Raw genomic sequence first — 19,734 nt, 5'->3', positions numbered from 1 at the left:
GTATGTGTTTGTGTGTTTTTCTTACCGTAATTTGTTACTATTCACTTCAAATATTTTCCTTTTTTTTAGATTGATAAGGTTCAATACATCAATTCTATAAAAAATCTTCCATCTAAAGAATCAAAAATGGCCCACATATTAATGTTTAGTGGGAACATACAGGAGGCTGAAATGGTACTTCTTCAGGCTGGCCTTGTTTATCAAGCGATTCAGATCAATATTAATCTCTACAACTGGGAAAGGTAATAAAAATGTTTTTCATCAATTCCAAAACCTGATTGATCTTAGTGTATTCTTCTACCGACCACTTAGTAAATTACATCTTCCACTGTACTTGTTTCCTAGTATCATATAAGAATTTATTCACATTTATATTTGTGAGTAGTTTGCCATTAAAGATTTTTGCCTTCTCTGAATCATGATTGATTAGAAGTTGTCTGTGAAGAAGAAAAGAGAGTCTAGGATGTCTCCAGAATTTCTGATTTCAGTAACTGGATAGATGGTAGTAAGAATATTAGCAGATTTGGAAGAGATGTTAGATTTGAAATATTTGTGAAGAGATAAGTGATAATAGTTGATTATTGGACCTGGAGCTCAAGAAAGATTTGAACTAGAGATGTCAATTTAGGAGTCATCAGCAAATGAATGGAAGCTAGAAGAATGGATGCAGTTGCCTGGGGAATGTGAGGAGTGAGAAGACATAAACTATTTTTATGGGATGGGTGAAAAAAAAGAGAAATCTGCTGAAAGATTGGGGTAAAGCAGTCAGACAGGCAGAGAGAGGAGCCAGGGAAGATTTGTGAAGCTAAGGAAGAGATACCAAAGGATTTGTAACGAGGAGTGGTCAGTAACCTTCCCCGCTGCCTTAGGCTTTTGGACAGGTTGCTTTCTGAGGCTGAGTGGCAGGCTGCTCTTCTCTATGACATATTAGGTTTCTCTACTCATTCTCTCAGGTATGTCTCTCTCAGTGAACAAGGTTGTAGTGCTTATATGCACCTGAAGTTACTGTGTTACAAAGCTGGCATGTTGACTTTTCCAGGTTTGAAATGTCTTTCATCATCTTCGTCTCTCTCTGTGCTCAAAAATAACCCATAAATCTTTCAATTACTGGCCCCTTACTTATAATCCCCTCAGATTAGAATTTTTATAGTCCTATCTCTATCTTCCCCTTGAATAGAAGTAACAAAATGGCTAAAAAAGTAACAAAAGGTAGTTAATTTTGTTATGGACATACTATAGTCTCTTTATTTAATTTATACATTAATTATCTACACTCTTCATACAATTCAGCCACCCTGTCTCTATCCTTTATTTTCACAAATTTGTTGTCATTGTTTGGCTATACAAAGGATCATGAAAGATGTTTTAGATTCTACAAATATGAATAGGCCATTGTTCTTATCCTCAATTTATTCATAATTCACAAATATTAAAGTAACTATTTTGGAAAGAGACAGTATGAATAATTTTTTAAAACCCTGTATTAAAGAACTAACAGAAAATTGTATATACCATTACTAAGCCATGAGTTCCATGAGAAATAGGGAAGAATGGTGTTCACAGCATATTTTCAACTGATACTTTTGAGAAAATGTTTATGTTGATAAATGTTAGGCATTACTATTTATATAGCACTCTGAACACCATATAGTATAACAGATATTTTAAAAATCATCCTTATATTAAAAAGCTTGCAACCTACTTAGGAATTCCATTTTATTGTCATTAATAATAGTGAGGCTTCTATTTATTGAGCGCTTATCATGTGCCAAGAATTGTGTTAAACACTTTCCTTATATCATCTTATTTGGTCATCACAACACTATACAAATGAGGAAGTTGAGGGTTACTCATAAGTAGCTGGCTGATCTAGGATTTGAACCTAAGTCTTCCAGTATTAAAGAGGACCTGAATTTTCTGCTATTACCGCAATAAAATATATACTGCTGATACTACTACTTACATTGTTTTATAGGATTGATGTTTACCTCTTTTGTTATTTATCTTTGTAAATTTTATGTCACCTTTCACCTTTCAGATTATACACTTCTAGAAGGATAGAAACATTTTATCATTTTATATTATCTATATACATAGTAGGTACTTAATTTTCATGCTCTTAATCTTTATGCAATACTCTTAATCATTTTGCCTTGCACTTCCTCTACAAACGTTGGGTGTAGATACATACAGTATATAAATATCAGAGCAGGTCTGTGAAGCATTTGCCTCTGATGGCTCCTATTGATGGCCTATAATACAGCCCTTTGAACATTTCTCATACCTCCTTGACCTAAGTGAAAATTACCTCTTTCCAGAGGACACGCCTTCCCTACCAGTCCTCTCAGATGGAGTCAGTTTATTCTCTCTGACTCCACATTCCTTAGGTCTGGGTGTGAGTGCAGTTGGTGTCCTTTTTGCCTCCCCCATCTTTACTTCTCTTGTAAAATCTCTGATCCTTTGAGACTTAGGTCATGTGACTATACTTATTCTCTGCTGCTAACTTCACATCTTCCCTACTATCCCTACATCCTGCTATCTGTGCTGCCTCTTCCCCTCCTCCAGTTTTCAGCAAATGACTCTGCCTTAAGATATTAGATCTCAGGGAGAGGGAAAACAAGAGGGACAAAGAGATATAATGGGGAGAGAGAACGAATGCTGGGTGCTCCTCTGTTCCCCCTATCTACCTGGCATCTCCTTTTCTTATGCTTTGTGTTTTTCATCTAAACTATAAACCAATGGGTTGGTCAAATGCTGGTAGACCTTTATGCCTGCCTGGTAAGTCAATAAACGTCAAGGAGCGTTGTTCAAGGCTCCTGATTACTATTTACACACTTAAGGCTCCCAAATATGCATCTCTCTTCTAGCCCTCTGTCCTGCCCATGTTTGCTTCCAGAACCCAGTTATCCACCTGCCTATTCAGCATTTCCATTGGCTGTCTCATATGTTTGAGTTCAAATTTATATTTATTCCCTCATAAACTTGGTTCTCTTCCAGAGTAATCTATCTTATCTTTTCAGTCTACCCAAAGCTGGAAATTTAGGAGTTACTTTTGACATTTTCCTTACCCTCTTTCCCCCATACTCCAATTACCAACCATTTTCCCTCTCAAATACCTCTGGCACTCATCCACTTTACTACCAGCACCCTTATCTAAGCTGATCCAAGTTTTTCTTTTTTCTTTCTATTTTTTTTTTTTGGCCACACCGTGCGAGCATCTTAGTTCCCCGACCAGGGCTTGAATCCACACCCCATGCAGTGAAAGTGTGGAGTTTTAACCACTGGACCGCCAGGGAATTCCCTGATCCAAGTTTTTCTTAATAAAACATCATCATTGGTCTCTCTGCACCTACCTTGTCCTTTTCCTGTCCATTCTTCATACTGTAGTCATAGTGATCTTTTCACAGTGGAAATCATCATGTCACTCTTGACCCCTGACTCACTTAAATGAAACCCATAGTTTCCCATCACTTTTAGCATAAATATCAAAGACTGGATAAGAATGACTTCAGATAATCAGCAGAAGTAATTATAACTGCTAAGAAACTCTTAAAAATCTTATGTATTGTCTTCATTTCCAAATTCTGCAGATATTTCTGAAACCAGTTGGAATATTTCTTCCTAATGCATATTCATTCATTCAGCAGATATTTATTGAATGTCTGCCATACCAGACATATTTAGATATAACACGGAGATCTGCTTAAAACAACAACAGCAGTCTGTTGGTGAAATGTCTGGTCATTTTTTTTAAAAAAGTATTTATTTATGTTTTAATTTGTTTGTTTGCTCCGGCTCCTTAGTTGCAGCACGTGGGCTCCTTAGTTGCGGCATGCTAACTCTTAGTTGTGACATGCATGTGGGATCTAGTTCCCAGACCAGGGATCGAACCTGGACCCCGTGCATTGGGAGCGCAGAGTCTTAACCACTGAGCCACCAGGGAAGTCCCACGTCTGGTCATTTTTAATGACTTGTTCAAAAGGGCTGCTGAATGGTACAAAGACAAATGTAGTGGTTAAGAATGGGGGCTTTGAGGGCTTCCCTGGTGGCGCAATGGTTGAGAATCTGCCTGCCGATGCAGGGGACACAGGTTCGTGCCCCGGGCCGGGAAGATCCCACATGCCGCGGAGCGGCTGGGCCCGTGAGCTATGGCCGCTGCGCCTGCGCATCCGGAGCCTGTGCTCCGCAACGGGAGAGGCCACAACAGTGTGAGGCCCACATACCACAAAAAAAAAAAATAATAAATAAATAAAAAAAAAAAAAAAAAAAAGAATGGGGGCTTTGAAATAAGACCTGGGTTTGATTTCTGGTTCTGCACTTACTAGTCCTGTGATCTTGGACAGACTAGTGAGGCTCTGTAAGCCTCTGTTTCCTTGTGTTTAAAATAGTGATAATAACAAAAACCACATGTTTGTTGTCGGGATTAAGTAAAATAGCATGTGAAAGTCTCTTAGCATACGGCCTGATACATAGTAAGCCTTCAATAAATGGTAGCTACTATTCATTCTTTAATTATTTATGGAATGTCTCTAGTGTGCCAGGTTTTAGGCATGGGGGGATATAGCAATGAACAAAACTGACAAAGTTCTGTGATGACAGTTTTGATTCTAAATGATATAGCTAATATAAAAAAATAGAAGTAAGAGGGATAAATACTTGGATCCAATATAGGAATCAGCTTATAACAACATAATCCAAAGAATGGCTTGCTTAGAGAGTAGAATAATCCCCATCTGCGAAGATATTCAAACAGAGGACGATGATAAAATTATGTGACTGATTGATTAATTAATAATAGACTTCTTGCATGCCTATCTAAGTAGATGGTGTTCTTTTAAAAATGATCTTATTTTTTCTCCACATGTATTACCCTCTTCTGGGAGTGAGTAAATAATTGTTCTCATAAACTAAGACTTCCAGAACTGGTTTATGTTATCGAATAGTGTTTCAAGTTTTTAAAAAAGTTTTGAGTGTTGTGTATATTCCAGGAAAGTCTGGCAGGCCTTTAATTTGTCTGTGTCTTTCATCAGGAGGGTAAGCCCACATTTGGTATCTGTGTAGAACCGAAGCTGTACTGGATGGTAAATTTTTGTGTTGGGGTGAGTGGGGAGGGCGAGGTGGTGACTAAGCTGTCTAACAATTTGGATTTGTTGAGTTTTAGTTACCTTTGTGTATCCAGTTCATGAGGTCCATCAGGAGTGGGATATACAGGTGTGAAGTTGAGGGGAGGTCCTAGACATTGGGGCAAAGACACTGAGGGAATTATCAGCCTTTGGAGTAGCTGCGGCCATGAGTGTGGCTCAAGAATTTAAAGAAGGAAAAAGAAAAGAGGGCAGGGCTTCCCTGGTGGCGCAGTGGTTGAGAGTCCACCTGCCGATGCAGGGGACGCGGGTTCGTGCCCCGGTTCGGGAAGATCCCACATGCCGCGGAGCGGCTGGGCCTGTGAGCCGTGGACGCTGAGCCTGCGCGTCCGGAGCCTGTGCTCCGCAACGGGAGAGGGCACAACAGTGAGAGGCCCGCGTACCACAAAAAAAGAAAACAAAAAGAAAAAACAAAAAAAAGAAAAGAGGGCAGCAGGCAGATTCCCCCTGAAATTCAACACTTAATGATCTGGTTGAAGAGGAGGATTCAGCGAAAGAGATCAGGAGGGACCAAAAAAGATGGAATTTAAAAACTATTTATTATGGAAAATTTCAAATGTATACAAAAGTAAAGAGAATAGTATAATAGATCTCCATGTACCCATCACTCAGCTTCAACAGTTATCAATTTGTGAATAATCTCTTCTCCTCCTCTATCCCTCCCCACAATTTTTAAAAGCAAATCCCAGTCATCATATCATTTTATCTATGAATATCTCAGTATGTATCTTAAAGATTTTTTTAATCCAGCCACAGTATCATGATCACACTTTTAAAGTTAACAATAATTCTATTCAGTGTGCTTATTTCTCTGATTATCTCATAAATGTTTTGTTTTATGGTTTGTTTGATTCAGGATTCATAAAATATTCATACATTTTGATTGGTTGATACATTCTTAGGTTTCTTTTCATCTATAGGTTCTCCTATTTCTTTTTTGTGTTTTCTTGCTATTTTCCCAACTGGGCCTGTAGAATTCTGGAAGGATAGAATTTAAGTATTGGATGATAAATATATTAGATTGCTTTTAGGATCCCTGAATTTCTATATTTGTTTAAATCCTTTAGAAGGGAACAGATTTTACTTTGTTAATATGGGTTATTCTATTTGAGAAGCATAGTCTTGCTGCTTTGTGCTTCCGTCATTTATATTTGAACTTGAAAATTGCCTGCAACCTAATAAGATGCAGCCCTTGAGGAGTAGTAGATATGCAAGTTATCTCTTTGACATTCACTTTGGACATTTGGTGGTAGTCTGTTTTCAAACACTGAAGTTAAGAGAGGTAGACACTAGAAGCTCCAGGTATGCATATTGATCCTTTATGTAAGTATTAATAAAAATAGTTTTTCTACTTATACCAGTTATATAAAGTGATTCTGCTTCATTCAAGTTATGCAAAAAAATTATATTTTGAAGTTATAACATCTTTTAATGTAACTTCCTTCTGTTTAAAATCAGAGAGGATACATGGAGTTTTTCCAGTCCCATAATCTAATGTTACATTTGTTTGGTTGCTGAATAACCATTTTAAAGCTAGAGACATACTGTTCCCATAACTCTTAGATAATTTGGAGTAAATTCCCTCCTAAATGTGGTAGAGAAACATTTTTTACCCAGTATGTGCTTTTAGAGAACATTTAAAATAGCGCATATCATTTGAATGTTTAACTTTAGCTATTGCTTTTCAATCAGATAATTAATATGTATTTTATAATAATAATAATGACTGTAATAGCAGATAAGTCTTAGCATCTAAATGCAGGATTAGGAACTTCCCTGGCGGTCCAGTGGTTAAGACTTTGCCTTCCAATGCAGGGGGTGTGGGTTCTATCCCTGTTCGGGGAGCTAAGATCCCACGTGCCTCGCAGCCAAAAAACTCAAAACATAAAACAGAAGTGATATTGTAACAAATTCAATAAAGACTTTAAAAATGGTCCACATAAAAAAATCTTTAAAAAAAATAAATGCAGGATTAGACATCATAGTCTATCCTTTCTACATAATTAAACATGTTGATGTTCCATAACAAAGTCTGTCTTTGGAATTTTTGAAAAGCCCCAACCCAGAATAGATGCTTATGTATTCCCCACTTAGAACACCTCCAGTTTTGCACAGTCAAGAACTCCTTCCCCCATCATGTACAATCATAAAGAAAGAATGGGAACTGGAACTTCTGATGTGCCGGCGAGGTTGTTCACCAGAGTCTCCACTCACACATACAACACGGGAATCAGAGCCTTAGGGATGAAGAGGGGGCTGATGTGAGAGAGGGCTAGAAGAATTAAGGCATCTTTACTTCTGTTTCTCATCTTTCGAGCCTCTATAGATCGTTTCTTGCCTTCTCTTGTTTTCTACTTTTGTTCCTCTGTATCCTAATACCTCTGCATTTTTTCCGTGTGTCTTCTTTTTCTCTGAAAGACATAAAGTCACAGAGGAATGAGGGAACTTTGTGAGGAGTTTGTGATGGGTAGCAAATATCCTTGGATTTAGCAATATTGTTTATGCCAATATATTTTTGTAAGAAATCATTGTACTGAACTTTGACATTATCATTTGTATTATACATGACTTACATTCATAATTTATCATATTGGCTTTAATATCTCAATTGTCTATCATTTGTCAATTAATACATACATAATATCTAAAATACTTTTTAAAGTGACAATTTAGTTTACATCAAACCAAAGCATGCTAAGAATCAAACAAATTTTCCTACTAAACAGTCACACATTGCAAAAATTCTAGTCAGTAGTCAGTTTTGTCTAAAACAACAAGTTCGTAATAGTTGGCTCTGATAAACCATCACTGGCCTATTTAGAAATCATGTGTTATATAAGAAAGCAAGAGAACTTGAGAAATATTGTACTTTGACTATTATGATGACTGTTTCCCATACTTTAAAACAGGATAACAATGAACAGTGTAGGAGAGCTGTATTCTACTAGATTGTTCCTGGCTCAGCTAATGTGAGTTATGCATAGGATCACGGGCTGAGTTGCTGTCCAAAACCTACATGCAAAAATAGGCCTGGAACTGAAGAATAATCTTTTCATCTCCCTCCAAATTATCAATATATAGATTTTATGCCTTTGGTGTTATAACAGTGAGTTTAGCAATTCATTTAGTTCTTGTCTGCTATTTAAATAAAATATTACCTTAAAATAACTTGGTTACATGGATAGATATTAATTAACTTATAAAATTTAAATGGCTATTAACTTTTTCTAAGAATCAAATGGCAAAAGGCATTTTGTCAGACTTTTATTATCCTCAAATTTTATTTTCATAATATTTTTAATTTACTGTACTAATGATAAGGATAAGTAAGGGTATCAGTATTTAGTTGAATATTGAACAGAATAAATTCATTACTGACTTAAAAAATGGTCAAGATAGTCGAACCACTTACATTAGGGGAGTTCATTCACTTGAATTTTATTATGATTTCAATGAATTTTTCAATGAACATTTATGATACATACACTCTGTAGTACTCACCAAAGAGAAATGAAACCCAGATCTCCCTTCAATAAATGTATAGGTTAGTGGAAGGAACAGATTCATAATAGTTACAATACACTGTAAGCAGAGCTGAAATAATAGTATGTATAAAATGTTCTGTAGCACAGATAAGATATAATGGTCATTTATTTCTACAAGGAGAGCTGGTCAGGGAGAAGAGATCATGTTTGGTCTGGATCCTGAAGTATAAATAGGAATTTGCAAGATGGATAAGGTAGGGAATGACGTACCTTTCATACTGAGGGAGGAGTGGAGGGATCAACATAGACTCTCCCACCCTTTCACCCGAAACTCCACTGCCCGTAGAGGCTAACACAGCAGTGCGGATAATCTGTTTTCTTTCTCATCGTAGGGCACTTGAATTAGCTGTTAAATACAAAACACATGTTGATACAGTGCTGGCCTACCGACAAAAGTTTTTGGAGACATTTGGTAAACAGGAAACTAATAAACGATACCTGCAGTATGCAGAAGGTGTAAGTATTATGCAGTATTTGATAATAATGTATATGCTTTATAAGTATGTATTATTCATCCTAATGCGACAAAATTTGAATAATTCTTACCATAATCTCTAAAAAATACTACTTTTTGCCTTTCAATGTTAGTCTTATTTTGACTATGTAATTATATTACTGAATATCTTTCTGGACTCTTATAGCCATGTTTTGATTAACTCAAGTCTGGTTTTATAATATTCGATTTGTGTTAAGGTTGTGTGCTAACTGATATTTTTAGATAAACAGTATAAATGGCGAGGATGACGGCTTCTAGCTCCTGAATTTTGTCTTCTACCAGCTGCCCTTTCTGCTCCAGGGGAAATACATAAGCACAGAGGGCACTGGCCAGAAAGTGGATACTTTGCCACTTTGCAGATTCTATCTAGGGAGCTCAGTTGCACTTCAAAAGGTGCCTGGCCTGGGTAGAGTTCACCGCCTAGAACAAAAGAATGCTAACCCTTTGCCTCTCAAGTTCCTACCAGAATATAAGGTTTTATAAACCCAATTAGAAAAAAGCCATTCCAGTACATATCAGCACACAGGAGAGCCAGAACAAGGGCGTTTGTCCCAGCGCCTAGAGCAGAAAAGGTTGTGGCCACCTGCCCAGATCCTTCTATACTCAAATGGCAGAAATAGAGCTCACCTGTAGCCATGCAGATTCAAGAGACTTGTAATCCCCAAATAGGGCCAACCTTGCTCCCAGCTCTGTGAACTAGTTGATTCCTTTAGCCTTTTAATCATTCATTTATTCAAAAAATGTTTATGAGTACTAACTCCAGGCCAGGCACTATGCTATGTGTTGAAACAGATATGGCTTCTGTCTTCATGGAGCTTATAGACTGTGGGAGTGCTCCTCCTTGGGGATAGAATAAAATGGAATGTTCTGATTTATCGTAGGGGGCAGAATATATAAGAGGAAGCTTGGGAAGAGGAAAGAAGATGTAGAGAGAAGGCACCTACTAAAGGCAACATTATCCATTTGCCGTATTTAGAATATTGAGTGTCATGAACCACATTTTTGGACTTCAGACCAGTTTTCAGGGTAATGAAGCCTTTGGGGCCATTCTTAGTTCCGCAGTGCAACTTTATCATCTGGATCCAGGATAGACACAAGTTGTGGGTTTCTTGGTGGAAAGGGATGTATTTTGTAGAAGCTCCACAAAATGTTTTTTGTTTGATTCAGAACTGTTTACTGCTGAAATGGATCCTTCGGGAGTTTGGGCTGTGAGGGCTTCCCTGGGAGCTCTGAGGGCTATACTCTCAATTCACAGAATATGACAGCAGCCACCAGCACTGAGTGCTAAGCAGCCCAGAGATTCAGTAGTCACCTCCTCTTTTTTGTCTCAGTTTTGAAAATATGACAGTATGTTAAAAATGAGCACCCACCTTAAATTTACTTTATTGTGTAATTTTTAAGCAGATTAATACTCTGCTTCCTCTTCATCATCATTACTAACAATATTATTTTCACTGTGTTCTCATTAGGTGCTTTTGAGGCCATAAAAAATATAGTTTTTACCCTCAAGGAAATTATATTTCAGATATTAAAAACTTAACATTCATATCTTATTTTTCATTATATACGTATTCACCTATAACTAACATATGATACTTCAGTCACAAGAGTAGTAGAAATGTTCAAAGTGGGAGAATCAGAACAACACGGCTTTTTTTGGTATTTTGGTTTCTTTTCATCCTGAAACTATATAGGTTACTTTGAGTCCCTATGGCACTATGTTCTAGTTTCCCACTTTTCTTCTTCACAGATGTAATTTGGAAGTTAACTAGAAATCATAAAGCAGTATTTTAAGATGAAAATTATCTTTGACTTAAAAATTATCTTAGCCAAAATTGTGATTATATAAACTCTTTATTTCAGAACTAAGAATTGAATAGAAAAAGATCATTCTTAAAAAGAAGTTTATTCTCCCTATCTGGTGAACTCAAATGGGCTCACAACGCATAGCGTAAAAGTTTATAAGAAGTGAAGTTTGACATACATTCATATTTATGAACCCTGAAATGTTACTTGGGCCTTTCTAGTTTAAAATATGGAAATCTGAGATCCATACACGGTGTACTATCTTCTGAGAACCCCATTAGAGTCATTATACTTGCTCTACAAGGGTGTTCAGTAAGTATTTGTAAAATAATTTATGAGTCTGGCAAATAAAGTCCACTTGAGGAATACATTCAATCTACTGAATACATACTCTGTGCAGGAAGAGAAGTAGAAGAGACAGGAAATGTTTAAAGCATTATGCTAGCAGAAAGAAAAAAAGAGGGAAAAACAGGAGAGAAAATAACAAGAGATTGTTAAGTGATAGCTCATTTGCTGGATAATTAGTTACCTTTTATTCATTCAGTATTTACTGAGCACCTCCTGCAGACAATGTACTCTCCTTGGTGGTGGGGATATAATAGTAAACCTGGCAAACACTGACCCTCGTGAAACTTATATTCAAATGGAGGTGATAGTTAATTATACAGTTAATTGTTCATTTCAGTTGTGATAATTGCCTCGAAGGTAGTGTACATAGTGCTGTAAGACTTTATGAATGACCGGCCTGACCTGGAGTGGGGGGGGGGGGATCAGCAGATTTTTCTAAGCAAAGCAATTGCTATTTGAGCTGAGCTGTAAAGAATGGATAGTAGAAGCTGACTGAGGGTGTGGTGGGAGAGTGTGGCGATGGCCGTGTTCTAAGCTGAGGGAAGGCTCTGAAGTGGGAAAGAGTGACGAGCAAAAGGGAGATTGACCTGAGGGTTTCATAGGGCAAATTCGGTATATTGGATTTACCCAAAGATTAATGTAAAGATACTGAATGGAAGTGACGTGATCACTTTTCCCTTTTACAATCCCAGTTCCTAAGTGGAAACGGAAACTTGGAATTTTCCGCCAAAGTATCCTTTTTTTCCCCTTTGGAAATTGTATACTTTGTATTTGTTAGTTTTCATTTTTTAAATTTATTTATTTATTCCATGGAATTATCTTGAGTAGGATTTTGTCAGTCAGTTAAAGGATATGATAATAAGAGCAAATGCATGGAATCTTGAAAGAATGGTGAAGGAGTACAGAGCGACTGCCCTGGGTCCTGGGTGCTGGGTACTGGGTGGCTGGAATATTGATGGGACCAGACATTAAAGAGTCTTAACGCTGTTAAGACTTATAATAGACCTTATAAGACCTTATAATGGAGGCAGACCTTATAATGGAGGCAGTGCAAAGACTTGGAGGTTTGTAATCAAGGAAATGACCTGAAAGATAACTTCTGATGTGGAAGATGGATTAGAGGTAAGGGTGGTGACTAGGAGACCAGTTAGGAGGTTACTGTAATAATCTCAGCAGGAGATGGAGACTGTAGGATTAATGTAAGAAAAAGTAGCAGTAAAATTAATAGAACATTGTGGTTGGGGGTGGTAGGAGAGGTGGTGAGGTAAGGCAAGACATTTGAGAACAACTTGAACATTCCTAGTGTTGGTGACTGGTAGAGGAACATGAGCATATATGAGTTTTGGACCTTTTGAGTTTCAATACATGAAAATAGGCCATTGTTTTGAGTTTGAAATCCCTGTGGGGTGGCCCCTATCTAGGCAGAGATGTCTAGTGGGCAGTTGGAAATACCAATGTGAACATCAAAGGGAGTTGATAAAGGAAGAATCAGGGCTAGAGAAATAAATTTATGGTCATGACCATTTAGGAATAGTTGAAGCTATGAGAGTTGAGGAGATCTCCTAGGGAAAGTATGAAAAAGCTGTGGTTGGAACCCCAGTGAATACTAACAGTGAAGAGGTTACTGAGGGGAAGGATATAGGAGAAAAAGAAAAAGAAAAACAAAAGACTGAGGACATTTAGAAAAGAGAGCAGAAACCAGAAGAGAACAATATTGTACTGAGAGAGATATTTCAAAGAGCGGTGGTCAGCCAGGTCCAGGGGATGCTCCTACATCAGGACCTTTTTCTTCCCTCTGTCTGTTAGTATGCTGTTCCCCAGATACACCCAGAGAGTCACTCACTCATCATCAGGTCTTCACGTCAGCTTCTCAGGGAGGCCTTCTCTGATCACTCTGTTTGAAATACAACACCCATTCCCCCCCCCAACTCCACCCCCGCGCTATCTCCCTCCCCTGTTTCCAAAACTTTTACCACTCTTACTTGTCTTTGTTTATCTTTCTATGAAGACAGTGATTTTTATCTTTTTGTTCACTGCTAAATCCTTGCTCCTAGAGCAATCCTGGGCATAGAGTGAGCATTAAATATTCGTTGAATGAGCAATTGAGTCGTATAGAGAAGGTGTATAGGATGAGGGATTAAAACACTTAATGGTGGAGTTAGTGAAAAGCTTCTGAGGTGTAGTGGGAACACAGTCATACTACAGTGGTCTGGGGAGAGGATGAGAGTCAGGAATGAAAAGAAGAATGAAGGTGGTAGCTTGTAGGGAGACAGAATACAGAGGGAAGGATGATGAGGGGCAGCCAGTGAAGAGAAGGAAATTGAAATATGTAGGTAATAATTGAAGGCCGATGTCCTAGAGGAGTCAAAGAAGACGAGATCAGGGACTTATGTGAAGAGGTTGCCCTGAGACAGAAGGGAACGAGATAAGGATGGATACCCTACTTTTATGAAAGGAAGGAAATTAAGTGAATTCATGCCTGATGGCCACTATATTCTCTGTAAAGTAGGAAGCTGATTTTCGGCTGAGAGTAAGAGAGATGGGGTAGAGGATGGAGAGCCATTTGCTATGATTTTAAAATTATTATTATGTGAGTAAGAAGAATTGACCAACTAGGGACTAGAATAAGAAGCGCCAAGTAGTATTAACACTCCCTAGACTAGAAAAGGATGTGTTTTAGTGTAGAAGTCACTTGACAGCTGTCATGAGTACATCCTTATCTAAAACTCACTATTAAAAATACTCTATTCCAGAGACTAAATCATCAGGAGAACATTGTTCTAAAACTGGACAAATGCCAGAGTGAAAGTGAAACATTTATTTTCAGTAGGATAGCTGTCAACTGACACCCTCATTTGTACTATAACAAGTAACTAATATAGATGTCATCAATCTGCTTGATGCACTTCTGGTGCAGCTGAGCAACAGTTGTTTAGTGTATCATCAATATATGGTTTTATTGTGATTGATTTGAAGAACATATGTAGGTCAATTTAAGCCTGGAAGAAGGCCAAAGCACTCATCAAGTTTTGTCTTTCTCTTTGCAAATGTTTTCTTAGACGAGTTGTTTTGCCATTTAAAAACATCAAGTTCTGACCTGATTGAAAAATGAGTCTTTCAAATAACCTAACATTTGCTCTGCCTTTTGATAAGCTGTCACTTGCATCTGAGCACAGACTTTCATCTTCTATGAGTAAAGGGATTCTTTTAATTCATCAATTTTATGTATTATAGACAAGTATATGGAATGATTATCTAAAATATATCCATAAATTACTTCACAGGAATTTAGAGAAAGGATATTGGAATAAAAAAAGAACCAAATACTTAATTCTACCTACTTCCAACACAAAATAAAAGAGGCGTGAAGTCCTGTTAAGGTTAAATTAGTCTCAGTTACTTAAGGTAAATCTGTTCAGGCAGCAAGTAGTAACGCAGTCGGCTTTAATGCTGCTTATTCCACTCAGCTCGCCTACATGGAGGTGAAAACCTATTCACTTTGGGCTCAGTCTCAGGAGTTCGGGTTTATTTCAAAGTAAATCAGAGTTAGTTTTAGGCAGGGCCCAGTTTCACCCATGTCTTGCCTGAGAGGACACACATTCCTTAATTAGTGATATCCAAACTTTTAAAAATAGTAGAAGGCTTTTTCCTAAAGAAATTGTTTATTGAATTCAGAGCAGAGTCCGTTCCTAACACTATGTCTGTTGATTTAGTGGAGGGGCAGGGCTGGATTTTGGCGGGATCTGGTGGTTGGCTGAAAACAGATAAAAATATTATCACTTTTCAGTTATTCTTTTTATGTGTCTTTCAGCCTTGCTTTCCCACTACTTCCTCTAATATCTTTTCATCATTTTCTTCATAAATTTATTTATTTTATTTATTTATTTTTGGCTACGTTGGGTCTTCGTTGCTGTGCGCGGGCTTTCTCTAGTTGCAGCGAGCGGGGGCTACTCTTTGTTGCAGTGTGCGGGCTTCTCACTGCGGTGGCTTCTCTTGCTGCGGAGCACGAGCTCTAGGCGCACGGGCTTCAGTAGTTGTGGCGTGCAAGCTCAGTAGTTGTGGCTCGCAGGCTCTAGAGCACAGGCTTGGTAGTTGTGGCACACGGGCTTAGTTGCTCCGCGGTATGTGGGATCTTCCCGGACCAGGGTTTGAACCCGTGTTCCCTGTATTGGCAGGTGGATTCTTAACCACTGCACCACCAGGGAAGCCCTCGTCATTTTCTTACCACCAAGTCTTCATATTATTTTAAGAGTTGTGAAGGAGCCCCTTTTGCAGAGTATGCTCTGGGAAAGCAGATGCTCCCCTATCTTTCTCCATAGGTAGGCTCCTAATGGAAACGTCAGTATAAAAGCAGTGAAGAGTTGACCCATTTGAAACATGGCCTACTGTTTCAAAAATGGAGCCCAGTTCATTCTCCCCCTTGTTTGGAGGAGAGCAGTCCATCTTCACTCACTCCTACCTCCTCGAAGCTGAGGCACCGGAGCAGAATCCCAAGACTCCATGGGACACTTTAGATGTGCCTTTTATAAATAGCTACAACCAGATTTTGGTCTTTGGTATCACAATGAGAGTCTTTGCTTTTTATTGTGATAATTGTTCTATTAGGTCTTATTCTTAACACTATTTCATTTTGGGGGGAGCATTATCTCTTCTTAACTTTTCTTTCCTGCCCTCTTTTTTCTCAAATGTTCTGGAAGTCATGCGTTCTGTTTTTGTTTACTCTTAGTTACTTTGCATTAAACAGAAATGTCTTATACTATATATGCATGTTTCTTCTTTTCTTCTACTGCAGCTTGAAATAGATTGGGAAAAAATCAAAGCCAAAATTGAGATGGAAATTACTAAAGAACGAGAGCGATCCTCAAGCAGCCAGCCCAGCAAGAATATTGGTCTTATGCACTAAATGCCATGCTTACCTTTAAGAAGTTTTACCTTTTGAAACTGATTCTGATGAACCAAGGATAAGCTTGTTCTCCTTGCTTAAAAAAAGGCAGAATCTCTAAGTATAAGCACTCGCTGTGTATTTAATACCAAAAGAATATTCAGAAAGACTAAGCACAAAATAATTGATGTAATTTCATCTTTTATATTTTTAGTCCAATAATTAGCAAAACATCCTATATATTTATGATGCATCTATGTAGTATTGCTTACATTCCAGTTTTCTGTCCATTATTTTATCCCTGAATCTTCAGTATGAACAATGTTAATGCTGATAATAAAACATTGGACTCTTTCAAATGTATGTCATTATTAATTTCTATTTGATCTCAATTGTAAAGTGCTCCAAAAGTTTATTTATACAACAACAAAAAATGAAGCTTGACTTATGAAAGTATAAAATGATACATATACTTGTATACCAATGTTCATAGCAGCAGTATTCACAATAGCAAAACGGTGGGCAAAAAAGGACGGCCATCAACAGATGAATGGATAAACAATATGTGGTATTTACACACAGTGGAATATTATCCAGCCTTTAAAGAGAATGAAATTCTGATACGTGCTATAACATGGATGAACCTTGAAAATACTATGCTAAGTGAAATAAGCCAGACACGAAAGGTCACACATTGTATGATCCCACTGACATGAGATACCAAAAATAGGCGAGTTCACTGAGTCAGAAAGGTGAATGAATAGTAGTTGCCAGGGACTGTGGGAGGGAAAATTGGGGAGCTATTGTTTAATAAGTTCAGAATTCCTGTCTGGCATGAATGAGTTGTGGAAATGGATAGTGGTGATGGTTGCCCAACATTAGAAATGTACTTAATGCCACTGAATTGTACACTTGAAAATGGTTAAAATGGTAAATTTTGTTATATATGTTTACCATAATTTTAGAAATAGATCTAGAATGGGCAAGAAATATTTTCCTCATTCCTTTTCTGACTCGAGAATGTTTAGGCACTAGGCCCTAGAGTCTGAATTTGTGAAAATCTCCTTAAATTATCAATCTGTTTGACTAGCCTTAATTCAGTATGTCCCCAAACTATTATTACCACAAAGCTTTTTAACATTGACACAAATAATCCTTAGAAATTCTTCCAGGAAGCCATTTTTGGAAATGGTGTATTATAGAGTGGGCATAGGCATATGCATGGGAAAGTGATTACCTCTCTCACCCCCATTTTAATTAATATATCTAGTTTTGTTTTAATGAAAATGTTCCTATCTTTTCAACATATTCCTTTTTCTTTCTGGAATGTTGGAATGTTCTGTTCTTCATCCAGATGCTGGGTACAAAGGTGTGTCAGTTTGTGAAATATGATTGAGGGGTTTACTTATAAGTTGTACTTATACATTTATATATGTTTTCTATATTATGTTATATGACAATAGAAAGTTTAAAAAAAGATGGTCAAAAGAGTAAACTTTATATTATGTTTATTTTACTACAATTTAAAAAGAAAAAATATAATGAAATGTGTCTGCATTCTACCAGTTCTCTGATAACCAGCTAGGTGCCCTACCATTCAATTCAATTCTGACACTACCCAGAGTTAGTGTAGGTCGCACAAGTTAAAGGGAAAAATCCTCAGCTAGACTGCCCTCATTTCAGTTGCCAGTCGCTAGTGGGGACCCCAGGATACCCACATCTCTCCGACTTGGCTCCAAATTTGTGGGTTCTTACCACCTCCCTTTAGGTTTGATAATTCACTAGAATGATTCACCAAGCTCACTGAAACATTTTCTATTACAATTTTATTGTAAAAGATACAACTTAGGAACAGCCAAATGGAAGAGGTGCATACAGCAGGGTCTAGGAGGAAGGAGAGATCTGGGGGGAAGTGGGAGACACAGAGCTTCCATGCCGTCTCCTCCTCGTGGAACCCTGGCACGTCATCCTCCCAGCACATCATGTTCACCAACTAGGAGGCTCCCCCAGGACTCGGCTGTCCTGAATTTTGTATCAAGAGTTTTATTATGTAGGCACAGTTGATTAAATCACTGGCTATGAGATTGAACTCAATGGCCAGCTCCCTTCCTCTCCCTGGAGGTCAGGTGGCTGAAAGCTTTAGCCCTCTAATCATGTGACCAGCTCTCATCCCGAAGTTCTCTAGCCACCCCCACTCATTAGCGTAACAAAGATACTCCTGTCACTCTGGAAATTCCAAGGGTTTAGGAAGCTCTTTACCAGCCCCCCTCCCCAAGACCAGGTACATCCTTTATATATCATAGGCTACTCCCTGGTCTTTGATCATGGGATCTTTTATAGCAAAAGGAACATACCTGACTGAGCATAACAGATACAGCAACACTTGGAGGAGTCAATGTGGAGTAAGGATAGGAAGCTATTAAACTCAATTTCCCAATACATTTTTTTTTTTTTTTTTTTGCGGTACGCGGGCCTCTCACTGCTGTGGCCTCCCCCGTTGCGGAGCACAGGTTCCGGGCGCGGACGCGCAGGCTCAGCGGCCATGGCTCGCAGGCTCAGCGGCCATGGCTCACAGGCCCAGCCGCTCCACGGCATGTGGGATCCTCCTGGACCAGGGCACGAACCCATGTCCCCTGCATCGGCAGGCGGACTCTCAACCACTGCGCCACCAGGGAAGCCCCCCTAATACATTTGATGATCAATATTGGCATTATCTTTTCAATAATGCCAGTGTTATAACACATCACATTATGGTAGATGTAACCTGAAAAATAAGAATCGAAGATACTGACACCTTTCCTGGAGTCTCATCCAGTCTCAGATAATCAGCCCAATCCATCGTCATGTCATATGATGGGATATCTCAGGGTTTCCACTCCATCTTGTCAGGTTCAAAAGCAGGAGTGGTCTCAGCAATATATGACTTCACACTTCCAGGCATTTGGTATAATTAGACTTAAGAGACAATATCATTTCTTGCTCTGAGCTTCCTTCCAAGCATGACCATTGGAATTCTCTCATTGTATAACTCAGTCATTATTCATTTACCCTTGGCTACTTACTATTTCTTCTGTTTGTACCCAAACCTTTTCACCTTGGAAGGAATATTAGGTTCAGCCACTGTGCTGGTCTAGATCACAGGCAGCAGTAAGAGTCTAGCCAAGTGCCTCCCGCTCTGTCCACTCCCATCCACGTAAGATAGGGTTACATAGGTACAGGGTTAGTGGGCTATTTCTTCCAATAGGCACTGTAACTGTATTCACTGTTAGCCCCAGTATTGCCCGATGGAACGAAAGTGCAACCCATCCCGTCAGGCCCTTAGGAAAAAAAGGATCTCGTTGCTCAGGAATCATCCCTGCTTCCAGCAGCATAGTTGCATCCTTGGTCCAGGGACCACTGCCTCAAGTAGGCAGAAGAAAGGTAAGGTGATACGGGAAAGAGAGAAAACGGTAGAGTTGTCACACCAGCACCCTCACCCACCCCCTCATCCCCACATTCAGAAAAGCAGAGGAATTT

At 38.5% G+C, this 19,734-nt stretch overlaps 1 protein-coding gene across 10 annotated transcripts in view; it reads left to right on the top strand.

The window, feature by feature from the left end:
- Positions 1 to 16,577, top strand: part of IFT80 (intraflagellar transport 80) — a 106,340-nt gene extending 89,763 nt beyond the window's left edge. For 8 of the 10 annotated variants that reach the window (XM_049710515.1, XM_049710508.1, XM_049710511.1 and 5 more), the window contains 3 exons: positions 70 to 242; positions 9,019 to 9,142; positions 16,129 to 16,577. In XM_049710515.1, coding sequence (XP_049566472.1) covers positions 70 to 242; positions 9,019 to 9,142; positions 16,129 to 16,239 — 408 coding nt within the window. In that variant the 3' untranslated portion in view covers positions 16,240 to 16,577. Of the gene's footprint in view, positions 1 to 69; positions 243 to 953; positions 1,040 to 8,804; positions 8,881 to 9,018; positions 9,143 to 16,128 lie in introns of those variants that run through there. The other 2 variants (XR_007477649.1, XM_049710510.1) reach the window with 2 other exon arrangements.
- Positions 16,578 to 19,734: the final 3,157 nt, after the last annotated feature.

Source organism: Orcinus orca, chromosome 5 (assembly GCF_937001465.1).
Source record: "Orcinus orca chromosome 5, mOrcOrc1.1, whole genome shotgun sequence".
In the NCBI taxonomy this organism is placed as follows: Eukaryota; Metazoa; Chordata; class Mammalia; order Artiodactyla; family Delphinidae; genus Orcinus; species Orcinus orca.
This window is presented reverse-complemented; position numbering and strand designations above follow the sequence as displayed.